The sequence below is a fragment of the Elgaria multicarinata genome, chromosome 21 (assembly GCF_023053635.1).
Source record: "Elgaria multicarinata webbii isolate HBS135686 ecotype San Diego chromosome 21, rElgMul1.1.pri, whole genome shotgun sequence".
Taxonomy (NCBI): Eukaryota; Metazoa; Chordata; class Lepidosauria; order Squamata; family Anguidae; genus Elgaria; species Elgaria multicarinata.
In genome coordinates this window covers 11,558,137-11,581,328 of record NC_086191.1, presented here as the reverse complement: position 1 = coordinate 11,581,328, position 23,192 = coordinate 11,558,137, and the positions used below count along the sequence as shown (strand labels likewise).

At 47.4% G+C, this 23,192-nt stretch overlaps 1 protein-coding gene across 1 annotated transcript in view; it reads left to right on the top strand.

The window, feature by feature from the left end:
• The window catches only part of LOC134412206 (zinc finger protein 721-like), a 28,582-nt gene extending 15,268 nt beyond the window's left edge, over positions 1 to 13,314 (top strand). The window contains exons 5-6 of the mRNA XM_063146047.1: positions 1,696 to 3,962; positions 11,694 to 13,314. Coding sequence (XP_063002117.1) covers positions 1,696 to 3,962; positions 11,694 to 13,314 — 3,888 coding nt within the window. The remainder of the gene's footprint in view (positions 1 to 1,695; positions 3,963 to 11,693) is intronic.
• Positions 13,315 to 23,192: the final 9,878 nt, after the last annotated feature.

The window sequence follows — 23,192 nt, the reverse complement described above, 5'->3', positions numbered from 1 at the left end:
TTAGGGTGGATTCCTGCATTGAGCAGGGGGTTGGACTCGATGGCCTTGTAGGCCCCTTCCAACTCTGCTATTCTATGATTCTATGATCTATGAGGCCAAATAGAGAGGAACCAGTACCTCACGTGATTTGGAAGCTATACTTCTATTAATGCAGCCCAAAATAGAATTGGCCTTTCTTGCAGCCATATCACACTGTTGGCTCATATTCAACTTGTGATCTACAACAATTCCAAGATCCTTCTCGTTTGTAGTATTGATGAGCCAAGGATCCCCCATCTTGTAACTGTGCATTTCCTAGATATAGAACTTGGCATTTATCCCTATTAAATTTCATTCTGTTGTTTTCAGCCCAGCACTCCAGCCTATTAAGATCACTTTGAAGTTTGTTTCAGTCTTCCAGGGTATTAGCTAACCCACCCAATTTTGTGTCATCTGCAAATTTGATAAGCGTTCCCTGCACCTCCTCATCCAAATCATTAATAAAAATGTTGAAGAGCCCTGGGCCCAGGACTGAGCCCTGCGGTACCCCACTCGTTGCCTCCCCCCAGTTTGAGAAGGTTCCGTTGATAAGTCCTCCTTGAGTCCGATTCTGTAGCCAACTGTGAATCCACCTAATAGTTGTTCCATCTAGCCCACTTTTAGCTAGTTTGTTAATCAGAATGTCATGTGGTACTTTGTCAAAAGCTTTGCTGAAGTCAAGATATATGATGTCCACAGCATTCCCACAGTCCACAAGGGAGGTTACCCGATCAAAAAATGAGAGAAGGAACCCCCGGGCTCACCCCACTATCCCCAGTTTCCCCCTGTGTGGTTTCGTTCACCAGCATTGTGAGGATGGCTCGTTCTTGCTAGAAATATTACGTTAAGCATAGTCATAGAATCATAAAATAGTGGAGTTTGAAGGGGCCTAAAAGGCCATCGAGTCCAACCCCCTGCTCAACAATTCTAAACATTCTAACTGTATAGAGTGGGAGGGGTTTTCTGCTCATTTCTATAGCAGTTGTACATAGGCAGTTAACCACTCTTCTGTATGTCTGGTTGTTGTGGGTTGTCTGTATTAAGGAATGAACAGACTGTGTTTCTGTTGTCCCTCGTTATTTGTTGTTACTACGTTCTTCAAATTCAATATAAAGAAACGTTTTATTATATATATATATCCTCTGGTCAAGCACATTCCTTTGCTGCTATCTTTCTATATGTTACATATAACTCCAAACAGAGTTATGTATAACCTCTAACAGGGTTATATATAGAGAGAGAGTTTTTTCCAATAGTTCTTTTGACCCTGTTTTGGGCTGCTATAGAGAAGAGGGGCTTCAGATGCTCTGGACGTTTGTGACAGAGCGAAGGGTCAGAATGAACGCCTCTTTTTCTGCCAGCCTGTTCCCAGCTGGGATCTCCCGCTCTCCTCCCACTACCCACAATCACCTCCCCGGTTTAGTTCTTGCCTCTTCCACTGTTGAAGGGAGCCAAGAAAGAGCAAGGAAGCTAGAACACACCGGAACGTGTGAATTATGCCACTATGTCCAAAAAGGCCACCAATAAAATTAATAATAAAAAAGAATCTGTGGACTACTCTAGTTGCCAGTTCCCTTGATTATCAGTGGCTCCTCTGGTGACTGAAATAACCATCTCTTTGGTTTTTGTCTTTCAGCTGATGGGAGGCTGCATGAAAGAATTCTCACAGGCATGAAGCCCTATGAATGCTTAGAGTGCGGGAAGAGTTTCCATAAGAGCTCACACCTTGACACCCATCACAGGATCCACACAGGAGAGAAGCCGTATACATGCCTAGAGTGCGGGAAGAGTTTCAGTCAGAGCTCACACCTTGACACCCATCACAGGATCCACACAGGAGAGAAGCCGTATAAATGCCTAGAGTGCGGGAAGAGTTTCAGTCAGAGCTCAAGCCTTGACGCCCATCACAAGATCCACACAGGAGAGAAGCCATATAAATGCCTAGAGTGCGGGAAGAGTTTCAGTCAGAGCTCACAGCTTCACACCCATCACAGGACCCACACAGGAGAGAAGCCGTATAAATGCCTAGAGTGCGGGAAGAGTTTCAGTCGGAGTTCAAACCTTGACACCCATCACAGGACCCACACAGGAGAGAAGCCGTATAAATGCCTAGAGTGCGGGAAGAGTTTCAGTCAGAGCTCAAGCCTTGACAACCATCACAAGATGCACACAGGAGAGAAGCCGTATAAATGCCTAGAGTGCGGGAAGAGTTTCAGTCGGAGCTCAACCCTTGACGCCCATCACAGGACCCACACAGGAGAGAAGCCGTATACATGCCTAGAGTGCGGGAAGAGTTTCAGTCAGAGCTCAACCCTTGACGCCCATCACAAGATGCACACAGGAGAGAAGCCGTATAAATGCCTAGAGTGCGGGAAGAGTTTCAGTCGGAGCTCACACCTTGACGCCCATCACAAGATGCACACAGGAGAGAAGCCGTATACATGCCTAGAGTGCGGGAAGAGTTTCAGTCGGAGCTCAAACCTTGACAACCATCACAGGATCCACACAGGAGGGAAGTCCTATGAATGCTTAGAGTGTGGGAAGAGTTTCAGTCAGAGCTCACACGTTAACACCCATCACAGGATCCACACAGGCGAGAAGCCTTATAAATGCCTAGAGTGCGGGAAGAGTTTCAGTCAGAGCTCAAGCCTTGACAACCATTACAGGACCCACACAGGAGAGAAGCCGTATAAATGCCTAGAGTGCGGGAAGAGTTTCAGTCAGAGCTCAAGCCTTGACACCCATCACAGGACCCACACAGGAGAGAAGCTGTATAAATGCCTAGAGTGCGGGAAGAGTTTCAGTCGGAGCTCACACCTTGTCTCCCATCACAGGATGCACACAGGAGAGAAGCCGTATAAATGCCTAGAGTGCGGGAAGAGTTTCAGTCAGAGCTCACACCTTGACACCCATCACAAGATGCACACAGGAGAGAAGCCGTATAAATGCCTAGAGTGCGGGAAGAGTTTCAGTCGGAGCTCACACCTTGACGCCCATCACAAGATGCACACAGGAGAGAAGCCGTATACATGCCTAGAGTGCGGGAAGAGTTTCAGTCGGAGCTCAAACCTTGACAACCATCACAGGATCCACACAGGAGAGAAGTCCTATGAATGCTTAGAGTGTGGGAAGAGTTTCAGTCAGAGCTCACACGTTAACACCCATCACAGGATCCACACAGGCGAGAAGCCTTATAAATGCCTAGAGTGCGGGAAGAGTTTCAGTCAGAGCTCAAGCCTTGACAACCATTACAGGACCCACACAGGAGAGAAGCCGTATAAATGCCTAGAGTGCGGGAAGAGTTTCAGTCGGAGCTCACACCTTGTCTCACATCACAGGATGCACACAGGAGAGAAGCCGTATAAATGCCTAGAGTGCGGGAAGAGTTTCAGTCGGAGCTCACACCTTGTCTCCCATCATAAGATGCACACAGGAGAGAAGCCGTATAAATGCCTAGAGTGCGGGAAGAGTTTCAGTCGGAGCTCAACCCTTGACGCCCATCACAGGACCCACACAGGAGAGAAGCCCTATGAATGCTTAGAGTGCGGGAAGAGTTTCAGTCAGAGCTCACACGTTAACACCCATCACAGGATCCACACAGGCGAGAAGCCTTATAAATGCCTAGAGTGCGGGAAGAGTTTCAGTCAGAGCTCAAGCCTTGACAACCATCACAGGACCCACACAGGAGAGAAGCCGTATAAATGCCTAGAGTGCGGGAAGAGTTTCAGTCGGAGCTCAAGCCTTGACACCCATCACAGGACCCACACAGGAGAGAAGCCGTATAAATGCCTAGAGTGCGGGAAGAGTTTCAGTCAGAGCTCAAGCCTTGACAACCATCACAGGACCCACACAGGAGAGAAGCCGTATAAATGCCTAGAGTGCGGGAAGAGTTTCAGTCGGAGCTCAAGCCTTGACACCCATCACAGGACCCACACAGGAGAGAAGTCGTATACATGCCTAGAGTGCAGCACGATTGATGGTAGCTAGGAACTGGAAGATCCAGGGGGAATATTCTATTGAAGAATGGTATAAAGAAGTTTGGGGTATAGCTATTAATGATAAATTGACTTGTGATATTAAGTGGAGGAAAGGTATAATGAAAATAAATGAGTTTGAAGGAATTTGGAAACAGTTCCTAATATTTGTGTTTTCTAAGGGAAGTGGGAAACCGCCAGCGGAAAAAGTATGAGATTTTGGAAGCAGGAATAGATCCCAAGGTGGAGGGTGCACTTATATGTTAAGAAAGATTATATTTGTAATGATAGGATAGGTTATAGTTAATATTTACTCAATATATATGTATTCAACATTTATTCAAAATGTATGTAGTATGTTGTGTTGCTGTTTCTTTTTTGTAAGATGTTTATTCTGTGTTTTAAAATTAAAAAAAAATAAAAAAAAGGAGAGAAACTGTATACATGCCTAGAGTGCGGGAAGAGTTTCAGTCGGAGCTCACACCTTGACAACCATCACAGGATCCACATTGGGAAGTAGCCTTTTAAATGCTTACAGTATAGGGAGGGCTTCCAGCATTCCAAATGCCTGAAATCGCATCAAAGAACAGAAATGGGGGAATCTTTTCCCCAGGCATCTCAACAGGAAAAAGATGGGGGGGATTGTTAACACCCCAGAATGCTCAGGGTTACCCAGAGTCCTTTTCATATATATATTAGCAGATTGCCATGTGATGTGCAAACCAGGACACTATGTCCAAAAATAAACATTAAAAAATGAAGAATAAGGCCATCTAGGCCAACCCCTGCTCTTCAAACCACAGAAAACATGAAAGGGCTGTTGTCTATCATTTATAACATACTTTGGGAAGCAACAACGGGTGACGCGCAAAGTTTATAGACAGTCTGGGGAACGGATCTGCAGTGCCAAATAGACAACAAAAGTTAGAACAAGCCTTGGATCAAACTTCCATTTAAGACTATCTCTGCAAATTTGAAAAAAGCAGGGTTTTGTTGCCTTTCGCTGCCCTTAGTATATACTTAATTCTCGTCCTGTGGGTCCTGTGGGGCTTCATCAGAATAAAACTTGCAAAGATAGAACTTGAACAAATATGCACTTAATAAGCATTAAATTTTTCAAGCATGCCACAAATCTCCAATACAAAGGAATACAACAGTGAGTCCTTCTATGTCCAAACGATAGTGTTGATCTACAAACTGGGGACTGCCCTGGGAATTAAAGGCCAGAAATCTACAAAAGAAGCTTCTGAAATATAGCTTCTTTGGTAGATTTTTTACCTTTAATTCCCAGGCCAATCCCCAGTTTGTAGCTCAACACTGTCATTCCAGGTAGTAGCCCTGCAATAATGGTAATAATAATAACAACAACAATAAAAAAATACTGAATGATGCAAAACTGATTCCCCATTTGAAATTCCTGCCCATCTCCTCTGCAGGGGTGTTGTGAGCAGAGGCTCTTCTGTGAGTTGCTTCTCCCCCCTGCGGCTGCTTGAGCTGAAACGGGAGACTGAGACGACCTGGGGGAAACTCAGCCGAGAGACCGACCAAGCCCTGGGATGAGGAGGAGCCCTGGGGGAAGGGGGGATGCGAGGAACTGTTGCATTGCAAGCATCCTAAGAAACCAGAGACAGCTTCTGAAATGCTACTTTGTTCTCAGCCTACACTAAAACTGAGACTCCAGCAAACACTGGCTCCCATCTCCCAGACTCCACCCTCCACTTCCTCTCTCCTTCCCAGCCCCCCTCCATACCTCTACTACAACTCCCAGCATGCAATTCACCTACCACAATTCCACAGGACCCCAGGCAGGAGCAAGCGGGGGAAGCACAAGGCCAGGCAGCCTCCTCCGCGGGGGTAGCGCTCAAATCTGGAAGCGCCAAGAGTGGGACCCAGAGGACTCCCAGGATAAAACTGGTCCAGTTCACAAGAGCGGCGGAGAGGCGTCACATCTGCCAGCAAGGGGGACCTTCTGTGTTGTCCCCCACCGGCCCACGGGCTTGGACTGCTCCAGACTCCCACCCTACATGATGCCTGGATGTGAGTATTTAGAACTAGGATTGCTGTGCTACAAAGTGCTTCTGTTTGCTTCGGGGTGCTTCCACTCCCTGGGTTGCTGAATGAGTTCCTTGTAACGCTGCGTGCAGGCTGTGAAAACCGCCCAGGTTTGTGTCCGTCCCATTTGATTCTTAAGGTTATTTCCTGCTTTTTATTCTCCATTTGTAATGATTTGACTCAAGGTGTAGATCCGGCCAATGGGAGTCAGCGATAATCTGTGCTTGACAGCCCAGTTTCAGACCTTTCTGCTGGCTGAAATATTTCAAGATTCACAACACCTTGGCCTCCCTCAACTGCATCCCAGGAATTCCAGATATTCAAAGGACCACCTTCGCTGTGCAGAAAGCCAGGCAAAACAGAATTCCTTTAGTGGAACCGATTCCTAATGGAGATTGAAGAGACACCTACAGTGGCATTGCTATCATTATATGGAAAATTAAATTGTAATAAAGAAACAAAAGAATTGATAACGAATTTGCTGACAGCAGCAAGGTTAATCATAACTAGGAACTGGAAGGTTCAAGATTATCTTGTTGAAGATTTGTACAAAGAGATATGGGATATCGCTATTAATGATAAATCAACATGGAATATAAAAGTAAGAAGAGGGATAATAAAAACGAATGATTTTGAGGGAATTTGGAAACAGTTCCTAGAATACTTGTGATCTACAACAATTCTAAGATCCTTCTCGTTTGTAGTATTGATGAGCCAAGTATCGCCCAGCTTGTAACTGTGCATTTCCTAGATATAGAACTTGGCATTTATCCCTATTAAATTTCATTCTGTTGTTTTCAGCCCGGGACTCCAGACTATCAAGATCACTTTGAAGTTTGTTTCTGTCTTCCAGGGTATTTATTTTTATTTATTTATTTATTATTTATTTATTTATTTATTACATTTTTATACCGCCCAATAGCCGAAGCTCTCTGGGCGGTTCACAAAAATTAAAACCACAGTAAAACACCCAACAGGTTAAAACACAATTACGAAATACAATATAAAAAGCGCAATCAGGATAAAACCACACAGCAAAGTTGATAAAAGATTAAAATACAGAGTTAAAACAGTAAAATTTAAATTTAAGTTAAAATTAAGTGTTAAAATACTGAGTGAATAAAAAGGTCTTCAGCTGGCGACGAAAGGAGTACAGTGTAGGCACCAGGCGGACCTCTCTGGGGAGCTCATTCCACAACCGGGGTGCCACAGCGGAGAAAGCCCTCCTCCTAGTAGCCACCTGCCTCACTTCCTTTGGCAGGGGCTCACGGAGAAGGACCCCTGTAGATGATCTTAAGGTCAGGGTAGGTACATATGGGAGGAGGCGTTCCTTCAGATAACCTGGCCCCAAACCGTTTAGGGCTTTAAACGTCAATACCAGCACTTTGAATTGGGCCCGGACCTGGACTGGCAGCCAATGAAGTTGTAAAAGGACTGGCGTAATGTGATCTCGACGGCCAGTCCCTGTTAATAACCTTGCTGCCCTGTTTTGCACCAGTTGAAGTTTCCGGACCGTTTTCAAAGGCGGCCCCACGTATAACGCATTGCAGTAATCCAAACGAGAGGTTATCAGAGCATGGATAACTGTAGCTAAGCTATCTCTGTCCAGATAAGGGCGTAGTTGGTATATCAACCTAAGCTGATAAAAGGTGCTCTTTGCCACTGAGTTCACCTGTGCCTCAAGTGACAGTTCTGGATCCAAGAGCACCCCCAAACTACGGACACGATCCTTTAGGGGGAGTGCAACCCCGTCCAGGACAGGGCAAACATCACCTCGCTGGACAGAAGAACCACCCGCTAACAGTACCTCCGTCTTGTCTGGATTGAGTTTCAGTTTATTAGCCCTCATCCAGTCCATTACCGTGCCCAGGCACTGGTTCAGAACAGCCACTGCCTCACCTGGGTTTGATGAAAAGGAAATGTAGAGCTGGGTATCATCTGCATATTGATGACACCTCAGTCCACATCTCCGGATAACCTCCCCCAGCGGCTTCTTGTATATGTTAAACAACATAGGGGATAAGATAGAGCCCTGTGGAACCCCGTGGCTTAGGTGCCACGGCACAGAGCAATAATCCCCCAGCACCACCTTCTGGAATCGGCCATCCAAGTAGGAGCGGAACCACTGCAACGCAGTACCTCCAACTCCCAGCTCAGACAACCTATCCAGAAGGATACCATGGTCGATGGTATCGAAGGCCGCTGAGAGGTCTAGGAGAACCAACAGGGTCGCACTCCCCGTCTCTCTCCCGACAGAAGTCATCCCACAGGGCGACCAAGGCAGTTTCCGTTCCAAAACCAGGCCTGAAACCCGATTGAAATGGATCTAGATAATCCGTTTCATTCAAGAGTGCCTGGAGTTGTCCTGCAACCACCCGCTCAAGCACCTTGCCCAGGAAAGGGATATTAGCCACTGGCTTGTAGTTGTTAACATCTTCCGGGTCCAGATTAGGCTTCTTCAGGAGTGGTCTAATTGCCGCCTCTTTTAAAGAGGCCGGCACCACTCCCTCTCTCAAGGAGGCATTTACAACCTCCTGGACCCAGCCGGCGATCCCCTCCTTATTTGATGTAATGAGCCACGAGGGGCAAGGGTCAAGCACACAGGTGGTCGACCGGACTTGGCCAAGCACCTTGTCCACATCCTCGGGCCTCAATAACTGAAACTCATCCAATAAAGCTGAACCGGACGGCGCTCTGAACGCTTCTACTAGTGGAGATGCATTAAGTGTGGTGTCCAATTCATGACGAATCTGAGCGACTTTATCTTCAAAGTGCCGTGCAAACTCGTCACAGCGTGCTACCGAGGGTTCCACCATCTCTCGCCCCGGCCCAGAGTGTAACAGGCCGCGAACCACCCGGAAAAGCTCCGCCGGACGACACTGAGAAAACACAATGCTGGTGGAAAAGAACTGCCTCTTTGCCACCCTCACCGCCACAGAGTAGGCTCGATAGTGAGCTCTAACCCGTGTTCGATCAGACCCAGCACGAGTCTTCCTCCACCTGCATTCTAGCCGTCTCCCCTCTTGCTTCATCGCCCTCAGCTCAGGTGTATACCAAGGAGCTGACCGGGCTCTGCTCAGAGGGAGAGGACGCTTGGGCACGATCGTGTCAACCGCCCGAGTCATCTCTGCATTCCACAGAGCGACCTGGGCTTCGACAGGAGCACCGGCCATATCAGCAGGAAAATCCCCCAGAGCCCTCTGGAATCCATCGGAGTCCATTAGCCTCCGGGGGTGGACCATTTTAATAGGCCCCCCACCCTTGCAGAGGGAAAAGGCCGCCGAGAGTCTAAACCTCAGTAGGAAGTGATCCGACCATGACAAGGGGGTAGATGTTAGTTCCCCCACTTCCAGATCACCATCCTCCTGCCCAGTCGAGAAAACCAGATCAAGCGTGTGTCCCTTTGCATGTGTTGGGCCAATGACATGTTGAGACAGCCCCATGGTTGTCATGGCAGCCATGAAGTCCTGAGCCGCTCCGGATACAGCAGCCTCGGCATGGAAGTTGAGATCCCCCAGAACCACCATCCTGGGGGTTCTCAACACCAGGTCCGAGACAACCTCCGTCAGCTCAGGCAGGGAGACTGTGGGGCAGCGGGGTGGACGGTACACCAGCAGAATCCCTAATCTGTCTCGAGTACCCAACACACAGTACAGACACTCAAGACCAGCACTCGACTGAACAGGAAGCCTAGAGAGGGAGATTGTATTCCTATAGACCACGGCAACCCCCCCTCCCCGGCCCTCGAGTCTGTGCTGGTGCTGCACCGAGTACCCAGGAGGGCAGAGCTGGGTGAGAGCAACCCCTCCCAGTTCCCCCACGCAGGTCTCAGTGATGCATACCAGGTCAGCCCCCTCATCCACAATCAGATCATGGATGAGAGAGATTTTGTTTTGGACTGACCTAGCATTCAGCAGCAGCACCACCAGACCCGAGAGCAAGCTGATAAGGCCGCCAGGAACCATCTGGTTGGGGGAAGGACTAGAAGAGGGGATAGCTGTAAGGAATCTGTCCCCTCTTCTCCTCATCTGGCCTGTTCCTCCCCCGGCACCATACCTCCCCCTACCCGTGACCACAGTTATGCAGGCACCCCCATATCCCCCAGAGCTCCCCAGGCACATATTAAAAATTTATTTAAAAATTGATTAAAATTTTTTTGAGGAATTGCTGTTGGTTGCTGGTCGGCTGGTGTTCTTCAAAACAGGGTGGCTCCTCTGTGCGACGCAAAGTGCGGCGCGGCGCCGAGGCGCTGCCTCTGGCCGGCTGGAGCTTTACCTGTAAGCAAGGCGGGGCACTAGTCAGCAGATGTTCAGCAGCTGGGGGAGAGACTGCAGAGCCCAGGCTCCTGCAGCCCCAAGGTCTTCTCTCCCCACTGCAAGGGTATTAACTATCCCACCCAATTTTGTGTCATCTGCAAATTTGATAAGCGTTCCCTGCACCTCCTCGTCCAAATCATTAATAAAAATGTTGAAGAGCACTGGGCCCAGGACTGAGCCCTGCGGTACCCCACTCGTTGCCTCCCCCCAGTTTGAGAAGGTTCCGTTGATAAGTCCTCCTTGAGTCCGATTCTGTAGCCAACTGTGAATCCACCTAATAGTTGTTCCATCTAGCCCACTTTTAGCTAGTTTGTTAATCAGAATGTCATGTGGTACTTTGTCAAAAGCTTTGCTGAAGTCAAGATATATGATGTCCACAGCATTCCCACAGTCCACAAGGGAGGTTACCCGATCAAAAAATGAGAGAAGGAACCCCCGGGCTCACCCCACTATCCCCAGTTTCCCCCTGTGTGGTTTCGTTCACCAGCATTGTGAGGATGGCTCGTTCTTGCTAGAAATATTACGTTAAGCATAGTCATAGAATCATAAAATAGTGGAGTTTGAAGGGGCCTAAAAGGCCATCGAGTCCAATCCCCTGCTCAACAATTCTAAACATTCTAACTGTATAGAGTGGGAGGGGTTTTCTGCTTATTTCTATAGCAGTTGTACATAGGCAGTTAACCACTCTTCTGTATGTCTGGTTGTTGTGGGTTGTCTGTATTAAGGAATGAACAGACTGTGTTTCTGTTGTCCCTCGTTATTTGTTGTTACTACGTTCTTCAAATTCAATATAAAGAAACGTTTTATTATATATATATATCCTCTGGTCAAGCACATTCCTTTGCTGCTATCTTTCTATATGTTACATATAACTCCACACCTCTAACTGGGTTATATATATATAGAGAGAGAGAGAGTTTTTTCCAATAGTTCTTTTGACCCTGTTTTGGGCTGCTATAGAGAAGAGGGGCTTCAGATGCTCTGGACGTTTCTGACAGAGCGAAGGGTCAGAACGAACGCCTCTTTTTCTGCCAGCCTGTTCCCAACTGGGATCTCCCGCTCTCCTCCCACTACCCACACTCACCTCCCCGGTTTTGTTCTTGCCTCTTCCACTGTTGAAGGGAGCCAAGAAAGAGCAAGGAAGCTAGAACACACCGGAACGTGTGAATTATGCCACTATGTCCAAAAAGGCCACCAATAAAATTAATAATAAAAAAGAATCTGTGGACTACTCTAGTTGCCAGTTCCCTTGATTATCAGTGGCTCCTCTGGTGACTGAAATAACCATCTCTTTGGGTTTTTTTCTTTCAGCTGATGGGAGGCTGCATGAAAGAATTCTCACAGGCATGAAGCCCTATGAATGCTTAGAGTGCGGGAAGAGTTTCAGTCAGAGCTCAAACCTTGACACCCATCACAGGATCCACACAGGAGAGAAGCCGTATACATGCCTAGAGTGCGGGAAGAGTTTCAGTCAGAGCTCACACCTTGACACCCATCACAGGATCCACACAGGAGAGAAGCCGTATAAATGCCTAGAGTGCGGGAAGAGTTTCAGTGAGAGTTCAAGCCTTCACGCCCATCACAGGACCCACACAGGAGAGAAGCCGTATAAATGCCTAGAGTGCGGGAAGAGTTTCAGTCAGAGCTCAAGCCTTGACAAACATCACAGGACCCACACAGGAGAGAAGCCGTATAAATGCCTAGAGTGCGGGAAGAGTTTCAGTCGGAGCTCAACCCTTGACGCCCATCACAGGATCCACACAGGAGAGAAGCCGTATACATGCCTAGAGTGCGGGAAGAGTTTCAGTCACAGATCACACCTTGTCGCCCATCACAGGACCCACACAGGAGAGAAGCCGTATACATGCCTAGAGTGCGGGAAGAGTTTCAGTCAGAACTCACAGCTTCACACCCATCACAGGACCCACACAGGAGAGAAGCCGTATAAATGCCTAGAGTGCGGGAAGAGTTTCAGTGAGAGCTCAACCCTTGACGCCCATCACAGGATACACACAGGAGAGAAGCCGTATACATGCCTAGAGTGCGGGAAGAGTTTCAGTCAGAGTTCAAACCTTGACACCCATCGCAGGATCCACACTGGTGAGAAGCCGTATAAATGCCTAGAGTGCGGGAAGAGTTTCAGTCACAGCTCAAGCCTTGACACCCATCACAGGACCCACACAGGAGAGAAGCCGTATAAATGCCTAGAGTGCGGGAAGAGTTTCAGTCGGAGCTCACACCTTGTCTCCCATCATAAGATGCACACAGGAGAGAAGCCGTATAAATGCCTAGAGTGCGGGAAGAGTTTCAGTGAGAGTTCAAGCCTTCACGCCCATCACAGGACCCACACAGGAGAGAAGCCGTATAAATGCCTAGAGTGCGGGAAGAATTTCAGTCAGAGCTCAGGCCTTGACAACCATCACAGGACCCACACAGGAGAGAAGCCGTATAAATGCCTAGAGTGCGGGAAGAGTTTCAGTCGGAGCTCACACCTTGTCTCCCATCATAAGATGCACACAGGAGAGAAGCCGTATAAATGCCTAGAGTGCGGGAAGAGTTTCAGTCGGAGCTCACACCTTGTCTCCCATCATAAGATGCACACAGGAGAGAAGCCCTATGAATGCTTAGAGTGCGGGAAGAGTTTCAGTCAGAGCTCACACGTTAACACCCATCACAGGATCCACACAGGCGAGAAGCCTTATAAATGCCTAGAGTGCGGGAAGAGTTTCAGTCAGAGCTCAAGCCTTGACAACCATCACAGGACCCACACAGGAGAGAAGCCGTATAAATGCCTAGAGTGCGGGAAGAGTTTCAGTCGGAGCTCAAGCCTTGACAACCATCACAGGACCCACACAGGAGAGAAGCCGTATACATGCCTAGAGTGCGGGAAGAGTTTCAGTCGGAGCTCAAGCCTTGACACCCATCACAGGACCCACACAGGAGAGAAGCCGTAAAAATGCCTAGAGTGCGGGAAGAGTTTCAGTCAGAGCTCAAGCCTTGACAAACATCACAGGACCCACACAGGAGAGAAGCCGTATAAATGCCTAGAGTGCGGGAAGAGTTTCAGTCGGAGCTCACACCTTGACACCCATCACAGGATCCACAAAGGAGAGAAGCCGTATAAATGCCTAGAGTGAGGGAAGAGTTTCAGTCACAGCTCAACCCTTGACACCTATCACAGGATCCACAAAGAAGAGAAGCCGTATAAATGCCTAGAGTGCGGGAAGAGTTTCAGTCACAGCTCAAACCTTGACGCCCATCACAGGACCCACACAGGAGAGAAGCCGTATAAATGCCTAGAGTGCGGGAAGAGTTTCAGTCGGAGCTCACACCTTGACACCCATCACAGGATCCACAAAGGAGAGAAGCCGTATAAATGCCTAGAGTGAGGGAAGAGTTTCAGTCACAGCTCAACCCTTGACACCTATCACAGGATCCACAAAGAAGAGAAGCCGTATAAATGCCTAGAGTGCGGGAAGAGTTTCAGTCACAGCTCAAACCTTGACGCCCATCACAGGACCCACACAGGAGAGAAGCCGTATAAATGCCTAGAGTGTGGGGTTTCAGTCGGAGCTCATACCTTGACGCCCATCACAGGATCCACACAGGAGAGAAGCCGTATACATGCCTAGAGTGCGGGAAGAGTTTCAGTCGGAGCTCATACCTTGACGCCCATCACAGGATCCACACTGGGAAGTAGCCTTTTAAATGCTTACAGTATAGGGAGGGCTTCCAGCATTCCAAATGCCTGAAATCGCATCAAAGAACAGAAATGGGGGAATCTTTTCAATCCAAGCATTTTCTGGAAAGTGGGAGGATTGTCAAATGGAGCACAGCCCTTCCTTTTCAAAGAATCAAGCAAGGGGGAAAGGTCTTTTCTCCGGGACCTGTGCAGTCTTTGCAGTTGAAGTTCCTAACCCCCTCCTCCGATCTTTGAAAAAAACAAAGATGTGGGGCACAGCTCTGCCCTCTTTGCCTGTCTCTCCTTGTTATCCTGAGGAAGCTTTGAGTCTGAGCACCTATGGGGTAGGAGGAACCCCCTGGCTCCCCCCTCCCCCCCCATGCTATGCCCAGTTTCCCCTGTGTCATGGAGTTCACCTGCATTGTGAAAATGACCTCTTTTTTCTGACCCTGTTTTGGGCTGCGATAGGCAGGAGGGGCTTCAGATGCTCTGGATGTTTGGGACAGAGCAAAGGGCGAGAAGGAACGTCTCTCTTTCTTGGATCCTAGATTCCTTCCTGGGTTTGTGATGAGGAGAGTCTTGCATGGGGATTTTTGAACCCAGTTTTACCAGGCGCCAATGACTGCATTTTAACTCCTCCTAGGTTTGTCCCTTTCTGCCTTCTCCCAAAGCTCTTCCTGTTCCCAGCTGGGATCTCCCCCCTCCCCCCCCCCTCGACTGATTTCCGGAGCTGCCCCATTTTTTATCTATTACTGATTAATATTGCAAATAAATAGAATAATAGAGATTCATGTTGTGACTTTTCCTTTGATAATGCCCATTTTGGTTGTAGTTTTCAGCTTTTATATTGCAGTTTGAAGCTTGTTCGTGTTCTGTCGGACTGACGCCTGGCATGGATTCGGAGCCGTGCCAGAATGGGAGCCACCAGCCCACACCCTCACTGCGCCCTGTGGGGTTGATTCCCCCCCCCTCCGGTAATTGTGCGCAAATCGGGGGATCGCTGCCCAAATCACACCCTGGCCTGCTTTGTTTCGGCCAACCTGAAAAACCAGGCACTTATTCCTCCTTCCTTTCCTCCTGCTCCCCTTCTCCACCAGCGTGGCTTTCCCCTTCCAAAAACGGAGCCAGAGACCCTCTCCCTCTGTCTCCGGTGGGGACGCATTTTGCGCTTCCCCAGACTGCGTTTCAAGCTGCTTGCTTTGAGGGGCGTGGCTCTTTTGCCCTGGCCCCGCCCCTAACTGGAGTCAACCCAGGATTGAGCTGATGGGAAGCTGCGTGAAAGAATTCTCACAGGCATGAAGCCCTTAAGGCTGCTCCAGACACTGGAGCCAGGGCAGAAGGCAGCAGCTTGGCTTTTGTCGGGAGCTGACCCCACCGGAATTGGAGTCACCAGCCTCTGCTCCACAGGCATCTCAACAGGAAAAAGATGGGGGGGGGGGATTGTTAACACCCCAGAATGCTCAGGGTTACCCAGAGTCCTTTTCATATATATATTAGCAGATTTGCATGTGATGTGCAAACCAGGCCACTATGTCCAAAAATAAACATTAAAAAATGAAGAATAAGGCCATCTAGGCCAACCCCTGCTCTTCAAACCACAGAAAACATGAAAGGGCTTTTATCTATGATTTATAACATACTTTAGGAAGCCACAACGGGTGACGCGCAAAGTTTATAGACAGTCTGGGGAACGGATCTGCAGTGCCAAATAGACAACGAAAGTTAGAACAAACCTTGGACCAAACTACCGTTTAAGACTATCTCTGCAAATCTGCAAAAAAATCGGTTTTTGTTGCTTTTCGCTGCCCTCAGTATATGCTGAATTCTCCTCGTGTGGGTCCTGTGGGGCTTCATCAGAATAAAACTTGCAAAGATACAACTTGAACAAATATGCACTTAATAAGCATTAAATTTTTCAAGCATGCCACAAGTCTCCAATACAAAGGAATACAACAGTGAGTCCTTCTATGTCCAAACGATAGTGTTTATCTACAAACTGGGGACTGCCCTGGGAATTAAAGGCCAGAAATCTACAAAAGAAGCTTCTGAAATATAGCTTCTTTGGTAGATTTTTTACCTTTAATTCCCAGGCCAATCCCCAGTTTGTAGCTCAACACTGTCATTCCAGGTAGTAGCCCTGCAATAATGGTAATAATAATAACAACAACAATAAAAAAATACTGAATGATGCAAAACTGATTCCCCATTTGAAATTCCTGCCCATCTCCTCTGCAGGGGTGTTGTGAGCAGAGGCTCTTCTGTGAGTTGCTTCTTCTCCCCGTGGCTGCTTGAGCTGAAACAGGAACTCAGCAGAGGGACCGATCAAGCCCTGGGATGAGGAGGAGCCCTTGGGGAAGAGGGGATGCGAGGCACTGTTGCATTGCAAGCATCCTAAGAAACCAGAGACAGCTTCTGAAATGCTACTTTGTTCTCACCCTACATTAAAACTGAGACTCCAGCAAACACTGGCTCCCATCTCCCAGACTCCACCCTCCACTTCCTCTCTCCTTCAAGACACTACCACCAGTATATTGGCGATAGCTCCTCCTAGTTCTCGTCCTACACCACCTCCTCCTCCTCCTTCTTGCAGCCTTACTGTTGAAATTCTTCTTTTGGCAGTGAGCACACACCCCTGACAGTCCACAAGCCACCTGGTCACATTGTTCTCCGCTATGGCGAGACGTGTTAATTTTCTATTTACATTATAGCTACTGTTCCGCAATTTGCCTCTATACACATATATTTGCATAGGCAAATAGATGGCCTCTTCTGAGTTTATTGTTGCTATCGTAAGCCACCACTACAAAGAACCCTGTTGGGGATTTATTTTTCCATGATCCAAAGTCATGATAGGTCTGAAAGGAAAAGGACCTTCATATGGGAAGAGGTTTGGTGGTTCATTGTGGGGGGGTTTTCATATGCAGAGAGTCGCTTGGACGTGCTTTCGACTGGTTATGAACACAACTTCCTACAAATTCTCAAACAAGTAGGCTTAACTAAGAATGTGTAATTCCTTGAATTACTGGACTTTTAACCCCAGAAAGTGCCACAAAATTTCATTCCAAACATGTTAATGTGATACATTTAAATTTTTTGCTCAGGTAGCTGAGAGAATAAGCTGTTCATAGAATCGCTCACATGTCAAGATCAGAAAGACCTCTTTGAGCGGCTGCCGAGTCGGTCAGGGAGTTCAGCCAAACAAGCTGAGTGAGTAGGACTACTCCAGTAGCAACCAACCCACAGAAAAACAGAAGGAAGCCCAACACTTCTCCTTGCCGGAGTACAATGGCAGCAGGAGAACAACATTTGTGTAAACATATCCTTGCCAACTCTATTTTAAAAAGTTCAGGTACCAGGTTACGGGAAAGACTTTCTTCTGCTGGAGGTCCCGGGGAGCTTTGCTGCCAGTCAGTGTCAACAATACTGGGCTAGATGGACCAAGAGCCTAAGCTAGTATAAGACAGAAGGGAAGGGCCATAGCTCAGTGGTAAGAGCTCTGAAGGCAGGAAGTCCCTGGTTCAACTCCCAGCAATTCCAGGTAGGGGTGGAAAAACACCAGCCTGAAACCCTGGAGAGCCGCTGCTGCTGCTGCCACCACTCAGTCAGTGTTGACAATACTGGGCTAGGTGGACCAACAATCCGGTCAGGAGAAGGCAGCTTCTAATGTTCCCTTTAGGACATCCCAGATTCTAGATTTCACACACACCTAACATTCCTAGAGTCTTGGTATTTAGAGGTCTGTATATGACATGAGAGCACTCTTCAAATACTTAAAAGGCTGTCACACAGTGGAGGGCCAGGATCTCTTCTCGATCCTCCCAGAGTGCAGGACATGGAATAACAGGCTCAAGTTACAGGAAGCCAGATTCCGGCTGGACATCAGGAAAAACGTCCTGGCTGTTAGAGCAGTACGATAATGGAACCAGTTACCTGGGGAGGTTGTGGTCTCTCCCACACTAGAGGCCTTCAAGAGGCAGCTGGACAAGCATCTGTCAGGGGTGCTTTAGGGTGGATTCCTGCACTGAGCAGGGGGTTGGACTCGATGGCCTTGTAGGCCCCTTCCAACTCTGCCATTCTATGATTCTATAATCCCTCTTAACAATCTCTTCTGTTACCAACAATTGCATGAGGAACCTGTTGAGAGGTGCATGCAAAATGTTGTCTTTCTTTGGGAACATTAATCTGCTTTTGCTATTTTAAAATTAAATTTGAAGCCATTTTACTACCATGCCTGTTAGCCAAAAAGGATTCCATGGCTGCCAAAAAGATCATGGCAGCCCATGTCCTGAGGCTTACGATCTAGTAGACAAAGTGAGGAGGAAAGCTCAGGGCCCAGTTCCACTACTCAGGCACTAGGGAGGAAGAGATGCAGACAACAGTATCTAGAAAAAGTGCCTGAAATGTAACCTTACAAAAATGGAATTCCCAGGTGTTGCATCTAGAAATTTAGCTGTGGTTTTATGTTTGCAGCACCACCACCACACTTGTTATACAGAATATAAAATTACTTATACGTAAGTAGGCATGTACATGATAGCACTGCCACTCACTTTTCCTGGCATAAGTAGAAAACATTTCCACTAACTAAATCAAAATCATTCCTCTTTGCCCTTGTTTTCTGTTTGAGAACTATACACCACCCCCTCTGTCATGGCTTTGGGGGGAAAATACTTCCTTCCATACATCTAAAACACATATAGAAGCAGCCAGTGAAGGCCGGCCCTATCATATGGCAGAGGGAGGAGTCCACATTAGCCAGCAAATGAATGATGAGGAGGGAAGCTAGTGAGAGTTAGAGGCCAGAGATATGTGTGTGTGTGTGTGACACGGTCTGCCCCATTCCCACTGCATCAGAATAGCTTGTTTCTCTTCTTTGACCAAGTGCATCTCTGACTCACCTGAACAAGAGAAAAAAAGCAGCTCTATGGACAGACCCCACTCAGTCACAGATCTGTAAATCCCTGCTGAGTGTTCTGGGCTTCCAAAATTAATAGTATGATCTCTGAAACACCCCTCAAGCCAAATAACACAAAGTGGCACCATAAAACATATATATTTATTGCTCAGCTTTAAAGAATAACAACATTTGTAATGATAAAACGAGCAAAACGCATTACATGCAATGCAATTAGAACGATCACAAGCATAATAGAAATAGTGGCTAATAAATTTCTTAATAAAATTTAAGTTTAATTCTTCAACAAAGCAGCCATCATTAAGATCATATAGTCATATATCTAGCAGGCATGTTTGGCAGACCTTAGGTATTCAAGTTTGGTAGGTTTGTCATTCTTCCAGGATCTCTCTGAGCAATAAGATCAAACTCTCACTCTTTATCATCACTGTTGAATTGGTCTGAGGTTTTGGACATGGTCATGCCCACCACTCCTAGTTCCATCACCCAATTCAAATGGGATTCCCTCCAAATGCAGCTAGCGTGCAGAGGAAGAGGCCATGTAAGTCTTTGGCCGACCAGCCAAGGCAGCGTCCCCAGTCCATAGCTGGAGAAAAGGAGTGAAAATGTATAATTACAAATGAGAAGGAATAAAATGCCAGAAGTGACACAATGTAAACCTTACTAGCTGCGATATTTAGAGAGCAACCTTATTTCAGGAGGCGTAAAACTCAGGCTGCATTTCAATATTGTTTGCTCATTCATTTTACAGGACAAATGGTGGGAGGGGACAAGGGTGGCAGAGGTGGATTGTTGCTCATGAATACTCACAGCTTGCTCTTACTCCTCATGAGTAGACCCTTCCAGCCTTGATCCTTTTGACACTCCATAGCAGCTTCACTTCTTTGATGCTCCGCAGCACCGAAAGCAGCATTAAAAAAGATAAACATCATTAAACAGTCCAAGGGGAGAGGTACTTCCCTGGCCAACGAGAGGACTTTTCTCTAACCTAACATTTCCCTGTCGCAAGACAACCGCTTTGAGGTCTGTTACGGAACAGACTGGAAGGTTGAAATGCTCCCCCACAGCTTCATTGGTGTTACCCTTTTTCATGTCCAATTTGGGCCCTTTTGTTCTCCCGCGTGAGATCATGGGCACACAACACGGCAACATATGTATGGCAGACCTATTGCCACGCTTCCTGAGCACATGCTCCCACACCTGCCAATCTCAAACAGCTGCTCATAACCAAAAATACATCACCTCAAAGACAAAACAGCACTAGAAGCCGGCCATGCAACTAACACCGCTACCAGCTCTGTCCTCACATCTACCCAGATAACACAATCACTGGACCCAACGGGTGCAGACACACGGTCCGGAGATCATACGACTGCACGTCTTCAAACATAGTACACGCCATCACATGTCAGAAACACCCTTCTATCATGTACATAAGCCAAACTGGACAGCCCTTACATAGGAGAATAAAATGGAAAAATTGGACATGAATAAAGGTAGCCCCGACAAATCTGTGGGGGAGCACTTCATCCTTCCCAGTCATTTGGAAACAGGCCTCCATGTGGCTGTCCTATAACAGAGAACTATCAGAGACTGAATCACATGTGTGCCTTGACAAGTGACATACATTGTAAAGTTTGAAATTTGTCTGCCTGTGGTTCTGTAGGCAAAGGTTGAGTCTGGCTCATGAATACTCACAGCTGGTTCCTTCTCCTCATGAGTAGACCCTTCCAGCTTTGTCCCCCTTTATCATTCCAAGGCAGCATGTCTTCTTTGGTGCTCCGTAGCCCCGGAAAAAGAAAGGGGAAGAAATTACGATTCCTGTGGGACAGAATCTTCCTCCCCATGAGCAGGCTCTTCCTTCTGAGTGACCCCTGGCAGGTGTGGAACTCAGCGTTAAGCACAGCCAAACCCATGCAGGGCCGGCTTGCTGGGCGTTTGTCTACCCTGGCGCTACTCTTAAAAGTCAGTTGCAATCAGGTAGGAAGTAATCGTCATATCAAAACTGAAAGGGACACCTACGATATTAAAGAGTATGACCAGCAAGATGGAACCTGGACTCCACGCACTGTAATGACTCAGCCATTTGGAGGATCTGTTCACACGATCTGCTCAAGCCAAGTGCCAAGGTTTTCAACTTAACGATGAACGCCGACTCTGAGGTGTCCCGTTGACTTCTGTCTCTAATGTTTCTCCCATGCAAGACAGCCAATTTGGGGTCCCTTACCGGAAGACCTGGAAGGTTGAAATGTTCCCCCACAGGTATGTGGGTAGTACATTTTTTTTAATTGTCCAAATGGTGCCCATTTATTCTCGTGCGTAATCTCAAAGGAACCGCAATACGCCCTGGCACCACATTTCGCCAACCTATGTACGGCAGACCTAGAGCCACGCTTCCTGAGCACACGCTCCAGAGACCACTCCTCCTCACCTGCCAATCTCACACAGCTGCTCACGTCCAACAATGGACCGCCTCAAAGACACAAGAACACTAGGACCCGGCCTTTCTACCATGGACAGAAGCCATTTACGCAGGAGAATAAATGGGCACCAATTGCACGTTAAAAAACATAACACCCACAAACCAGTGGGGGAGCATTTCAACCATCCAGGTCATTCGGAAAGAGATCTCAAAGTGGCTGTCTTGCAAGAGAGAAACGTTAGAGACAGATTTTGCTGCGAGACGTCAGAGTTGAGATACATCCATAAGTTGAAAACCTTGGCACTTGGCTAGAACAGATCATGTGAACAGTTCCTCTGAACGGCTACGCCATGACAGTGTGTAGAGTCCAGGTCCCATCTTGCAGTTCATGTTCTTTAACGTTCTCCCCATGAATGGGAGACTTGCCAGGCATTCTGAATGCAGGAACTAGACTCTAGCCTCCTGATAAAGGGAAGACATGTGTGGCAAATGTAAATCCTGGCACTACGTTCTGTATTCCAATGAAGGGAAGACATATGTAAATTCTATCATTAAAGTGTGCCATTCCTGTAAAGGGAACAAAGGCCTTGCACATGTAAATCCTGGCGCTAAAATCTGCTATTCCCAAAAAGGGAAGACATGTGTGGCTTGTGTAAATCTTGGCACTAAGTTCTGCAATTCCCATGAAGGGAAGACATGTGTGGCACATATAAATCCTGGCACTAAGTTCTGTATTCCCATGAAGGGAAAACACGTGTAAATTCTATAATTAAAGTGTGCCATTCCCGTAAAGGGAACACAGGCCTTGCACATGTAAATCCTGGCTCTAAAATCTGCTATTCCCATAAAGGGAAGACATGTGTGGCACATATAAATCCTGGCCCTAAGTTCTGCCATTCCCGTAAAGGGAACACAGACCTTGCACGTGTAACCACTGGCACTAAGTTCTAAAATTCCCATGAAGGGAAGACATGTCTGGCACATATAAATCCTGGCCCTAAGTTCTGCAATTCCCACAAAGGGAAGACATGTCTGGCACATATAAATCCTGGCCCTAAGTTCTGCAATTCCCACGAAGTGAAGACATATCTGGCACATATAAATCCTGGCCCTAAGTTCTGCAATTCCCATAAAGGGAAGACATGTGTGGCTTGTGTAAATCCTGGCACTAAGTTCTGCCATTTCCATGAAGGGAAAATACGTGTAAATTCTATCATTAAAGTGTGCCATTCCCGTAAAGGGAACACAGGCCTTGCACGTGTAAATCCTGGCACTAAGTTCTGCCGTAAAGGGAACATAGGCCTTGCACATGTAAATCCTGGCGCTAAAAGCTGCTATTCCCATAAATGTGTGGCTTGTGTAAATCCTGGCACTAAGTTCTGCCATTCCCATGAAGGGAAGACATCCCTAGCATGTGTGATGTTCAGTTCTCATCTCCTTCATGCCCAGAAATGGGGACTGGCCTGGAACGTGGTATCAGCGACCTTTCCAGGCGTCCTTTGAACAGAAGCTGCGTTTCACTTGTCGTTGAACTTGTCCAGCGGGGGATGAAGAGAGGAAGAAGCAGCCGTGGAATTCTTCAGCCCTCCTGCCAAAGCAACATCCTGAGTCCATAGCTGGAGACACACAGAAGCTGCAGTAAAGGAGTTAAAAGGTATCATTACAATGGCGGAAAAAGGAAACACTAGAACGAATACAAGGTCAACCATAAGAGCTGTGAGATCCAGACAGGCCCTTTACTTTCCCCCAATTTCCCCAAACTGAAGCTGTGTCTCAATACAATTCGTTTCCTCAGTTGTTCTTCAAGAAACCT